Genomic DNA, 13,270 nt, shown 5'->3' on the forward strand with positions numbered 1-13,270 from the left:
GTTGTTTTTTAACGAAAAAAAGCAAGAGGTATTTAAAAACTTTCAAATTTTGCGCCACAGTGTAGTGTTGTGAGCAAGAATCACGTCATACGGGCCAACAATAAAACATAATTTTCAGTGCGTTAACTACACGCTAGCATTCAATAGATGCGGTCAAATGGAACTAGAGGCCCCATTACAGACGTCCAGTCATGTGTCGTCGCGACAGGTCAGTTAGGCGGCCGTCAATCGCACAAACAAGGTTCCATGACATCATAGAAAAGTTGCGGAAAATTGGCTTGGGGGTCGCGACTGCTTCACACGTTTTCTTTAACATCTCCGTTATTTGTTTGAAGATTGCGATGATATTGGTATCATTGTTATCGGGACTAAGCAGTCTTTCTAATAAACCCAACTTGTATTTTGTCTTCATGGCTCCTTTAAGGGGCTTCGCCCCTAAAATGAGGGTTTCTATTAGGCCTCATGCGTGACATATACTTTATATTCCATGGAACAATTCGCTCAAGTAACAAAAGCCAACCACGCACTTATTGTATGACAACCGATTCTGCTGTCTAGCTTTTATGCGCAGCACAATTGTTGTGCAAAAATTCAACTTGAGAACAAGCCCCCAAAAAAGAATTCAAACATTCAGTCATTGACAACTGAAAGGCGATCAGAAAATATGTACCGCAACACAAAAATAGCGCGATTTCTTTACATGCAGATTAAATTGACGCATGGCTTATTCGGGAAATGTCGCTGTCCAAGTAGACAAACAGCGCGCCATTATTTCAACTCCTCGAACAGTGCTTTTAAATTTTGCGTGCTCTGGTTCGTATTGTCATTGTGCTCGCATTTCGTTTCTTCATGACTGTATATGTATGCTGTGTGGAGAAGCCCTTTTTTCCCGCGCGCTTCCAGCAAGGTTAGACAAAAAATACAACAATAAAGGCAGGAGAGGATACGCCAGTGATGTGCTTCGGGGTCCTCTAGAAGGCCCTCGCGGGATTTCTTATGAGCACCAGCAGTCCAGATTGCGTAATCTAACGTATATCAATCGTTTAACAGATTCACCGGCGTTTCTTGCAACAATACCGAATTCCGTTCAAACATGCCAATTTCCCTTTCATCATGCCACAGACTTGGGTATTTAGGCTGTGAGAACCCCTGGATAATCCGTAGGTCGATCGTATTTTATGTCATTTCAGACAGAACAAAGCAGTCAACTATACGCATAATACCGCTACAACTACGAGTGAGAAGGTCAACTGGCGTCTAATCACATTACAGTCTACCGTGGCACAATTGCTGTATTGAGTGTGGCAGCCACGCAGCGTGCATGGTGTTTATTCTGCTTGATACCTTCTCGAACCAAATGAACGCCTTGGGCTTGCGCTAAACATGTAAAGAAGTTGTGCGCGACTATAACTGCAGCCACAACTAAGACTGAAAAATTCTTTTCAGTCTTGAGTGATGCCCTGGAAAATTAAGCTGTCCACTGTGACTGCCGGTTACTGACCATATGCTGCTCCCGAGGCCTAGTTGCTTAATTTATCTTTTTATAATAGGGTTAGCATAGCCAGTTTGATTCTATGAACGCTGTCAAAGATCACTACTTGTTTTCGCAAGACAGGAATCACTTTTGTTCCAACGTTACTTCTGGTAGTTTCATCAAATTTCGCAGGAGATATGCCACTTTATCACATGATTTTTCAACCTACTTTTTGAAGTATCGCATGCAACACGGGTTAACATGCTACATTGGTCCAAATCTTCTCTCAGTATATGAGCGATATGTACGTATAGTAATATTTGGTATACTCCAAAACAGTTAGTCACGGCACAGAAAAAAAATTCAAGCGATACATTTCAGTCCTAGATTTGGTAATAACTGGCACGGTTGTGAATCAAATGACCGTCTACGGGAATTTATTATCAAAACTAAGTTTCTTCTCGATGAGAAGCTGGTGTCTTTTTTTCCTCGCTATTGCAAAAACATACCACAACGTAGCTACCCTGGTAGATCAGAAGCTTAATGTTTTACCTGTTCATCGTTGGGGAAAAGGCTCAAGTCAACAGCGCAAGCAGCTTTCACGCTGAATGCTGGGCACACCCAGATATGACCATCGGGATGAAGCACGACAGTATCTTCCATGTAGTCGAGATCTTGACCCCGTCTGCAGGCCAAATGGATCACAGTCATTGCAGTGAAGCCCGTTTACGCAAGTTTTACTGCTGTAATGAATAAAGACCAACATTTATTGCGCCAAAGTTACTGCGTCTGAGCGCCACATGCCAATAACTGGATGAACACGCAGGGAAAGCCGGGCATGAACTGCAGTCTACCGGCGGCCTCCAGGTAGCTTAAAGCATTTCAAGTTCCCTTACGTGCAAACGGCATTGTGAGATGGCTATGTTGCTTAATTTTTACATCATTAACGGGGTACTGACACGAAACTTTCGTGTTATGTTCTTTTCGCCGGGTGCCTACCAGCCCACTAATCACAGAATGGCACACTACACGATCGATCGCAGCGTAACCAATCATTTACGGCGTTGTTTATTCTTGTCATTTTCACTTTCGACATAACAACGCCGAGCGGCTGCATCCCCACGACGTCACCATTCTTATCACACCGCCGCCGGTGGACGCGCGCGCGAGCAACCGCCCAGACTGGCCGAGGTCTTCACCATTCCCACGCGCCCGGGCAGCATGACGTCAGGCCCAAAACCATGACGTGTACACACGGCGTATCAGTGCGCGCCAACCCCAGCCAGAGCGTCGGCCACGTCACGGTAGCCCCGACGTCCGTTGTTTGGGGTAAGGAGTACATAATGTCATGCTGGCCCGCTCTGGGCTTCCTCGCGCGGGCAAATATTAAAATCCATTATACTGAACTGTTACTGTTGAAACTTGCTGGGAGATATTTACCGATAAAAAGACGCTCCCCTCCGTTTTCTTTCCGCAGACGCACGGCCGGGCTACAGCGACATGGTTAATTGAAAACAGTGCGTTAAACCAGCGCCATCTCTCGCCCCCGCAGCGGATCCTCCCGCGGCGAAGTGCGAGGAGGTGGCGCCGCTCGTCGGCACCCCAGCAAAGAAAGAACTGAAACTAAAGCGTGGCAAACTGTTCGCATGGCGACGCAGTGAAACATCTCCCTCGCGAGGGGCACGATCAAATGCAGAGCATTTCCGAGGCGCACGACGTTAAGTAGTTTGCGTTACGTTAATGTTGTTGCACTTGTGGCAACTGCTGACGAGAGAGCGCTTGTCAGCAGTAATTTGAATGAGTCAACGATATAAGGCGCGTTCGTAGCGTCCCATTCTGTGTTGGCTTTGTGGCGCAGTGGGTAGAGCACCATGTACATTGCGTTCCGCCCGCAGGGTCGAGGGATCGAAACCTGGCGCCGGATAGTATTTTCTTTTATATAGTGTAGGGGGAGGGGTGCAGACAACGACGGTGCGGACTACGACGGGACAACGCGGGGGACATCGTGAGTTACTGAAATGCTCTGCATTTAAAAGGAAGCATTTTACATAGTTATCTCAGCTTTGAAACTTCGTGTCACTACTCCTTTAAAGGTCTGTGAGTGCGCAGCTTAGAATAAGTAGCTCGTGCGTTTGAAGGGAGCACCTATGTCCGTCTGCCACCGGCGAGGATAACTCCGGACAGGCGTTTTAGACCCTACCGCTGCGGGCTCTAAATAGTATAGCGAAGTAGAAGCCATACACGGGGATTAAGGTTACAATTTTACCCGATGTACTTTTTTACGCTTTCAATCTTGGTTGTGAACGAATGTTAGCCGCTGGATACAAACTTATAATTGCTTTTGCTGGTGCTCAATTAAATTCCGCTTCACGGGTCCGTGTGTGGGCTACAGTTACCTTCTTAATATGTTTAGCATCTATGGTTTTAAAAAAGTTCTGTTAAAGAGATGTAACGTCTGTATGGTATCGCCTGGGGTTCTTCATACACATTGCCAGATATCTTGAATGATAAGTTTGGCAGCGTCGCGGGGTACGGCATTACAACTGCAAGCCAAGCCACCTCCCCTCCAAAAAAAAAGGAGAAAATGGTTCTTCTCACCCAAATCTTTCTGGAGTATTTGGCCTGTTTATTTTTTATACGCGTTATACTTAGCTATAGTTCCAACTTTAACTACCCTGAAACAGAACAAGTTATTTTGTAAAGTACACTCCTTGCGATATTACTCCCTCCCCCAAGGATGCTTTTATTATTTCCGGAAAACAATTTATAACACAAATACGTCGTGGCCCACCCTGAAAACTGGCAAAAAGAAGGAGCTCATATTCAACCAAACAATTTCCCACCACAGGCTGGTGGCGACGTATTACTCAGCCAATATAAGCTACCCTATTAAGCGAAGAGTGAGTGAGTGAGTGAAAACTTTATTTAGACGAGCTTCAGGCGCTGATGGCTGGGCGCCCGCCCGGTGGGATCTCCTCTACTCCGGGAAGCCCTGGTCCGCGCTGGCTGCACTAGCCCTCTCCACCAGGCTACGCTGGATTGAGAGGTCACTGCTGGCCAGTTGGGCCGCCCACTGCTCGTACGTGGGGTGCGGATTTGGGTAAGGGATGGGGTTTTTTGACACTCCCATACCATGTGGTACAGGGTGCCAGGCTGAGGACAGAAATTACAGGTAGCTAGGGTACATGAGTAGAGGGTGGGGTATGCAGTAAAGCCCGCTTATATCGAACACGGATGTATCGAATTATTGCCTATATCGAACCCTTGTATAATTCTGGTAAAAAAATACATGCATTTAAAACTCTTTATATCAAACGCGATTTTGCTCACAATGGATATATCGAACTCTCCCGAGCGGGATTTTTCGCTCTCCTTCGGCATGCGGCACGCTTTCCCGCAATACATCGGCGCGCAGCGGTGGCGCGGGTGTCCCTTGCGACTCCCGCGCGAGCTCGGGCTAGTACACTGTACTCGGGCGCGTCCAAACCGACCGTGGCAGAGTGGACCAGCTCCACGCATGCATGCCGTTGGAGCCGAAAGCGCCACATTGAGCGCTGCGGGTTGCGGTGTCACCGAACTTCAAGTCCGCGCCACTCGCTGCGCGCACTTGCTCGGTTCGCTAAGTTCGCCGTTATTCTCTTGTATCCATGCTTGTCTCCGCTCTGTCGAAGACGCCGAGGACTCCGTACCGCTTCCGACCACGAGCGAAGCCGTCGCTGCCGTGGCCCTGCTACGGCGATACTGCAGTACCATTGAGGGCAGCGGTCGTGTGCTTGTCGACTGTTTAGATACCGTGGAGCAAGCAGCCACCAGCAACGCGTTGTGCTCCACGAAGCAGGCCACACTCACGCAGTTCTTTCGCCCCAATAAAGTATTGTTTTACTTCTGAGAAAGTGTCGTATCAATAGTGAACTGCATGGTGGTAAGAGCTCGGCGTTAGCTCGTGACTCTGACGGCAAGATTGCTCTCATAGAAGCTTTTTTTCCTTCAGTTTCTAGATCAAATTTTTGCTATATCGAACTATTTTAGAATCCTCGCGCTGTTCGATATAAGCCGGCTTTACTGCATAGCAAGTAGTAGAGTGGGGTGGGGATATAATTCGTTTGAAGTCGAAGAGATAAAATTTTTTCACTTACGCATTGACGATGTCCAACTTTGGCCACCAGACCTCTGTCAGTTTGGCGGTAATGTGAAAAGTACGATTATAGTCTTCCGCGTTCCACGTGATTCGATGGTCATACCAGTTCTGAAAATATCGGAGCGAAATTTCACGCCATGGCCCAAGGCAGGAAAAGGCAGACAATGCCGGGACAACGGCAAGACTTACAAATGACGCGTTATCGCCGAGACGCAATTTTGCCTCTGTTAGAAATATATTTAGTTGTGCAAATTAAGAGAATCTCCAGGACATTTTTTTAGCGATGATGTCTACGGCTAGGGTTTAGCAGATTATCTCCATCAACACAGCTATGTATACAAGAATCGCATGGGAGCGTATCCCCACCTTGCGGCGCCCACTCAAATCCCCGGAATCGTAAAACTTGGTTCCACCTTTAGCGGTATCTAAAAAATTCGAAAAAGAGTTTATAAAACGACCTACAGCCTTCATATCTTTATATTAAACGGCTTTTAGTGCCCCTAAAAGATGTCTTCCCAGCAGTGCATTAGAATTAGAGCTTATCGCTGTAAGTTTGGTTTTCCACCTTGTGTGTTGTACAATGAAGCTTGGCCATCTACGAATGGAGTGCGATTACAGAAAACAGCTCAACTCTCGTATTATCGAGAGTATCCCAAACAAATGATCGAGAATTAGGCACCAAGACGACTCCACCATCACGCCGAGTTTAATTTACTTGTCATAATTAGCTCACAGTAAAGTTGTAAACGCTATACAGAATTACTGTCTGCTTTCCATACATGGCCATCCACGGAGGGAGTATGGCTACAGAAAACGGCTGTAAGTGTTGTTTTACCTGAACTATTGGAAAGAAATTATGGGACAATTTGCCGCTAAGATGACTCTAACATTACGCACCACAAGTTCGCTGGTCTTTTTTTTTTTTTCACGGAGTGTGAGAGTACTGAATTTTTTGTTGCACTCTAGGAAAACAATGTGCGTTTGCCGTGTATGACAATTTTAGTAAGATGCAAAAATAGCACTTGTACTGCGTAGTAATTTGAAAACTGATGTTTTATTTATTTATCATGCTTCTCAATTTCGTACGCTCTAGATAAGCTCTGCAACGGGCGCAAAGAAACGCGTAGCGACAAGATTGCCCAAGAAGGAAAATGGGGAATTATTTGGTACTTCACGAGCAGATTCGACATCGTGTGGGACGTGTAACTCTGAGACAGAGTCAACCGAGGAATTTTCTTATATACAATACGTAAAAAGGAGAGAGCCGAGAAGCGGCTGAAATAAGAGCCCATTACAATTACCGTCCATTTGTCCCTTCGTCCATCCGTTTGTCGGTGTGTGCGGGCGGGTGGCATGGGGGCGAGTAGGTAGGTGGTTTTGTTCATGTCTGCGCGCGTGAACGCGTGCGTGTACGCTCTCCATCTTTAGTGGCTAAGCACCGTGCACAAAGGACACGTGAAAGTGCTGTCTTGCGCTTAACAAAAGCATCAGCTCACCGAGCAAAACCAGAGCTTGAGAGTAAACCAGCCATCTTCAAGAGCCTGAAAGAAAGGCCAATTTCATTGCATGCTGAATATGGTGGGAGGGAGTCAGACGGACACAGTTACCCCAATCAGAACGGTTGACAAGCGTAATATTACCGTCTTTCACCATAAACGACGATACGTCTCTTTAAGCGTGGAAACCATTGTGAAAAATTTAATCGAAAACACCCGCGAATTGACGTTCTTGATCAGAAAAAGACAATAAAATGTAGAAATATGGTACTCTTACAAGTATTTGGCCGTAGGAAGAGCAGTAGTAAAAATTAGACACTGTTACGGTAGCCTTTAGAGTACCATTTAAGTTTGTGCGGACGAAAGGAGCATTGGACTTTTCTTTTCGACTAAAGGCTGATATGACATTACTAATAGCGACATAACTGAATGTTTGTATGATAGAACCGAGTTTTCAGCTCGAATTTCCCGCAAAATAGATATTTGGCGACTTCCACACGTCTAGATTGTTGAACTCCCATCGTTTTTTTCCCTCCAGAAGCAAAGCCAAGAAGGCGAAATTAAAACCTTACAACGTGTGTGATGTCCGGAAAAATGATTGCAATATGAACAGCAGTTGGCTCCGAGGTGTTGTTCACAGGTCTAGCAGTTGCGTCGTACCCGCTGTCTCGCAACAGTCGCCTCTTGAGCAGCTCCAGTCGGGATACATATCTTTCTTCGGAATCGGGTACTGGTAGTTAAAAAAGAAAAAAGTGAAATAGAAACATTATGTGAGCCAACGGCACCTTACGTCTTTTCTTTGACTCAGAGACGCGAAAAAAATGGTGGCAGTAATGAGAGGCCACAGCCGCACCACCCGACACGTTTCTCGCATACCTTAGATCATAGAGGGGACTCTGGTGTCGTAGCATGTTTCCCTCATGCTGGCTTTTTGTATATGAAAAACGACTCTGTTATTTACTTTTGATTCCTATGTCGATTTTGGCGTTCTTTTAAATCATAAAAAACTAACTTTCATAGAGAGTCTCGTGTTTTTTTATTACAAGATGTGTTACGGGCGACGGGGGGGGGGGGGGGGGAGGGGGGAGGGGTGCGGTGGAGGGCTTATACGACTGGGACAAACTACCAAATTATCTGAGACGACTGTCGAGCTTATTTCATTAGCATTTGTCCCAGAGCCCCCTACCGACCGTGTCGCAGACATCGGACGTACTGGTTTCGTTTGTGTTTTAAGATTAGTCTTAAATCTCTGTTTCAAGCACGCGCGTTGTGAGGTTGAGAGAATATGGGATCCAGACAAATTAAACTTGCTAGAGTAGGAGACTCGTGCTGTTACAACTACTGACCGAACATAAGTAGGGGTATGCTTATAGCCGTGGATGTTTCAAACGTCAATAATCGGCTGCCGACTGTCTCTAAAAAATCCAGGGCCGTCTCTACTAACATGAAACTTGGGGAGGGGCGAAACATGCAGTATGTAAGCGTATTTGGCGCTTTGGCGTTTTTGCCAACTGATATGAAACCGGGGGGGGGGGGGGGGGGGGGTGTAGACGTATACAGGTTTGCTGCAAAAGTCTCGCGTTTTTGAAGCACGAAGCGCTCTATCGCGAGGCGTAAACGAGTATCGCAGTGTTTTTTTTTTTTTTTTTTTTTTTTTTAGTACGCGTTACGAAGCGTAACAGCGCCAGGCGTAGAAGTGTGTCCCGGTGTTTTTTTTTTTAGTACGCGTTACGAAGCGTAACAGCGCCAGGCGTAAAAGTGTATCCGGGTGTTTTTTTTTTTTTTTTTTTTTTTAGTACGCGTTACGAAGCGTAACAGCGCCAGGCGTAGAAGTGTGTCCCGGTGTTTTTTTTTTTAGTACGCGTTACGAAGCGTAACAGCGCCAGGCGTAAAAGTGTATCCGGGTGTTTTTTTTTTTTTTTTTTTTTTTTTTTAGTGCGCGTTACGTTCTAGCGTCAGGCATAAACGAGTTCCCTCGGTGTTTAAGTATCGTGGCTTCGTGAGACGGCGATCACGACAATGACAGGAGACGCCAACCGCCCCAGCACCTAACGGGCTTGGCCCCTAAAATCAAGCGAATGTAAGCCTAGCGTAGTCGGTTCGGTTAAATATAGTGCGTGCAGATTATTTTCGAAATATTTTTACCCAGTGTTAGGTCTTTCTTTCATGATCATCCATTTGTTCTTTTCCTTTGTACCATTTTCTTCGACAGCTGAGAGACGCCATCTGAAGCTATACACTCGCAGATGTGTTGGGTGGCATTTGCCGTATTGCAAGCACGTCTTTCCTGTGCAATTTGGGATCGGTTCGGCATGCTTTTAAAGCGAAGCTTGCTATGGCTCACTGATGGCGTCCGTGCGCACCACAAAACGCATTGCAGAAAAGCCACTTTTATCTAACGACGATGGCGATCGTGGTAGAAGTGAAGAGAAAAAAAAAATAAAAGCCAGCTTGCACTAAACTCGACCAGCTCCATATAAGCCACTCAGAACCATTTAACCTGTGTATGTATATGGCGGTCTTCGGCAGAAGACTAAATAAAACACAAAATAACGTATACAAGTGATTTATTTGTATAGTACCCTCTTCAATCTCGAAAACTTCATCGTCCGCCACCGCAAAGCCTTCTTCTTGCGCTCACTCGCCGTTAAAGACCTGCACTACAACTCCTTCTTGAATTCTTGTGGGCGATTGCATTCTCGCCTGGCAGCGCGGCGCGATTCCGGATACGCCGCCTCTTTTTCGAGGGTTCGTATCTTTTTTTGCTTGCCTTATTCCCCATGTGCGCGGTACAGAGTCGGAGAAAGTTCTGCCGCCGCCACCACCGCGGCGCTCCTCTAGTTCTATGAGCGCAGGTGGCTTCTCTAGCAACGCGGAGCGAGTGACGTTAAAAAGCACACGACAGCCTTTTTGTAGGGGACACTGTTTGCTCAATCGCTTGTGATTATATGCTCTCTCTTCCTTCAAATTCCTAAGTTTCTAATTCACAGTGTTGTGTAGCAGACGCATTAGCCCTCTTTACGCCTGATTCCTGGCCAATCTCCAACGCGGGTACGTGGCGCCAGGCGCTCTCAGAGGACGCACGCTCATGGGCGCTCGGCATTTTCTTGTCATTTTTCTTTTCATTTACGGCGTAACCAATAGATTAAATATCTATTCGGTTAAAACGCTCTTCCCGTGGTAGGAATTGGACCTGTGCCCCTCTTGTTATGAAGCCGCCGTCCATCCGACTGCGCCATTCCGAGCGGTTTGGATTTCGAGGGGGGTGCATGAACGTGCAAAATTAGAAAAAGTCATGAAGTCATGCACTACTCTGTCTAACAACGATGACGGTTGAAGCTTTGTTCGTGCAAAAATATACAGCGAAGGGTCAAGGTCAAAGCCGCTGCGATCAAAAGTCCAAATTGCCTGCAAGTTAAAGTCACAGCTCAACGAGTCAAAATCCAAACCGGCTACGTACGTGGGTTCCATTGCAGGGCGCAACGGTCGCTTTTTCGATGGAGGCGAAAAGCAAAAAACGCCCGTCTGAATTCGAGATTTCGGCGCATGTTAAAGATCCTAGGGTGGTCAAAATTAATCCGGAGCACTCCACTCTGGCACGCCTCCCTCATAACGTGTGTAGTTTTGGCACGTTAAATCCCATAACCGATCAAAGTCCGAACAATCTGCGAGTCGCAGTCCAAATTCAAAGGACAACCAAGGAATCCCTCACGGGAAAGCTTCGCGTTCAAAAATTGTCCTCGTTAGAGGAGTGCATTGTTTTAGAAGAGGTTTACCGTTTTATTTTTGTAGAGCTGGGGAAAAGAAGAAAAACAGAGGGAAATCCTGGTCCCAACTGCCGGAACTCATGCAATGACGCTCTGCTGCTTCGGCTTTGGTTTGATGATCCACATGCTGGCTTGTAAAAGTTATCATACATGTTAGCTCTGGGTTTGTTAAATCGCAGTTTATTCATGATCTACACCACTAGGGGGGGGGGGGCAAAAAAGAGTGAGTGAAGGGCATTTATTGCAGGTAGCTATTTTTGGAAACTTGATACAGTTGGCACATTAACCAATGTGACTGAAAGTAGGAGTACCTTCGTGAGAGCGATGCTATGTAGGTCCAGCCTATGGCATGACCTGTGCCAAGTCCTTCTGTCCGGGGTTAGAGTTTAAATACTGCTTCAAATTAACGTTAAGTTATTGCCAGGGGGTACAAAATAAGTCCCAAAGATAATTGCGTTTTGAACACTGCAACTTACCTTCGGTTCCGGCGACTGTGATGCGCCCTATGATGAAACACAGGGCTGCTAGAGAAATTAATCGTGTTCCCATTGACGTTTCTGCTACCGCTAACACGACAAGCACGCAACAACGGTAAAAGCAAAGCGTGGCTAGCGAACCGCGTGTGTTCGAGAAGGGGGCGTCATGCTCGCGTGGTTACTTCGGTTTCCGTCGCTGTTCCTCCTCAGCTGGCCGTACTGTATTACCGCTGACGCTGAATAGCGTATCAGAAAAGCTGCTCTTGCGCGATAGTTTTCGGCCCTAGCTCTTGGAGGTAGAAAATTTGTGGAGCAATCAAACGGTATTTCATACAAGAGTAAAGATATAAAAATACTAGAAGTGCGCAAACACGTAACTTGCATCTCAATTCATCTCTGCTTTGATGGGGCAAGGAGGCGGCGTTAACTTCTAACATTCTATATAAATGCTCTTTACTTATTTCTTCTCTTTTGCATCCCCCCTCCCAAGAGCGGTGATTATTATTTTTATTTGAAACTAAACAATAATGCCCATATCAAAACGACACAAAGAGGGTCTCGCCCAAAATAGACGCAGCACTGCAGTAACGGGAGTACTACGAACAGCTACAAGGTAGGATGCCAAGTCTGCGAAGACGATCCCACAGGCAAGTACACATACAGGGAACTTCGATAACGTAGCTCGAACTACCACCCCACCAACACCTCCATCCCTATCTCCGCTTGGTAGAGCTGGCTTGTCACAAAGCTCTGGCATAGGAAGAAAGGGTATGGGGGCCTCACTCAGACCGTCGGCTTAATTTTAATGAGGGAAATTAAGGTGAAGTTCTTCTGTCTGTTTTTGGCTCAACAATGTACTTAGTTGGAACAATGGACTTCCTTCAGTGGAACCTTTCGTTACTGTTTCACTTCGTAGAAGGCCGCCACGCGGTCTATAGGCATGCGAGTGAGTGCGTGTGTATTTTGGATTAGAGTATTTACTAATGCGTAGAATTCTTATGCCGCTTGTCTTCAGTGTGAGTCCTTTGCAGCCAAATTGTTTTATTTTTCTAAATCCTGTCCGAAGAATTGTCTCCATTTACGCTATTATAACGATTACAGGTGTTACATGCGCCAAACCTGCATTTTGTGTAAATAAAGGGCGTTACGTGGTTCGCCGTTTTTTGTATTTGTTTATATTCTTCTTGTTCTTTTCTTAGTTTTTCGAAGTTCTGTTCCCCCAATTACCTCCATCTACGCTACCGTAACGATTACAGGTGGAACTTTCGCGAAATGTGCATTATTGTGGAAATGCATGGTGTTACACGGTTCGCCATTTTCCGTAATTGTTTGATTTTTTTCTTATTTTTTAGTTTTTCAGAATTTCGTGCGACCAGTTATCTCCATTTACGCTATTATAACGGTTACAGGTGGAACTTACACTGTATCTGCATTTTTGTGGAAATGCAAGGCGTTATAAGGTACTGCCTCTGGGGGTACTCGGCAAAGAATGCTACGCATTAAAATCATGCATCCCTCCGTCTAAGGACGACGATGGTTTAACGCGAAGCTTTCTGATGATGGATTCCTTGGTAGGCCATTCCCGCAATAACCGCAACAACTCTCGAATATGCAGTCTGCAGGCCTAACGTTTGGGCTTGGTCTACTGAAGTGCTGCTTGGCGTACAGTTCTGCTTGGCGCACAGTGAGTACTTTTTCGAGTGGGTGCCGGTTCAAGGTGTTAAACCTTGAAATGTGACGTCAGGCGTAACGTCCGGAACCTCAATATGTGACATTAGGCCTAACGTCCTGCGGCTAACAGCCTTACGGCATGCACAGCAACGTCATTATCATCGTACGTCGAGCTGTGGGTACCGGCTGCCGACATTCACCTCGGGACATGACGTTAGGCCTCTGTTCGTGGCGCCGTCACACGCCTG

The 13,270-nt window shown here is 46.2% G+C and overlaps 1 protein-coding gene across 1 annotated transcript; it reads right to left on the reverse strand.

Annotated features, from left to right (window-relative positions):
• Positions 1–1,486: 1,486 nt before the first annotated feature.
• LOC144166726 (neuronal acetylcholine receptor subunit beta-2-like) lies at positions 1,487–11,568 on the reverse strand. Its single transcript, XM_077696229.1, has 5 exons — positions 11,352–11,568; positions 7,681–7,838; positions 7,109–7,153; positions 5,611–5,720; positions 1,487–2,159 (listed from the first exon to the last, which is right to left on the reverse strand). The coding sequence occupies exons 1-5, from the start codon at positions 11,422–11,424 to the stop codon at positions 2,015–2,017; spliced, it is 531 nt and encodes a 176-aa protein (XP_077552355.1). The 5' UTR covers positions 11,425–11,568; the 3' UTR covers positions 1,487–2,014.
• Between the last annotated feature and the right edge of the window lie 1,702 nt (positions 11,569–13,270).

This window comes from Haemaphysalis longicornis, unplaced genomic scaffold, assembly GCF_048455015.1.
Source record: "Haemaphysalis longicornis isolate Haplotype H1 unplaced genomic scaffold, Haemaphysalis longicornis Haplotype H1 scaffold_189, whole genome shotgun sequence".
Taxonomy (NCBI): Eukaryota; Metazoa; Arthropoda; class Arachnida; order Ixodida; family Ixodidae; genus Haemaphysalis; species Haemaphysalis longicornis.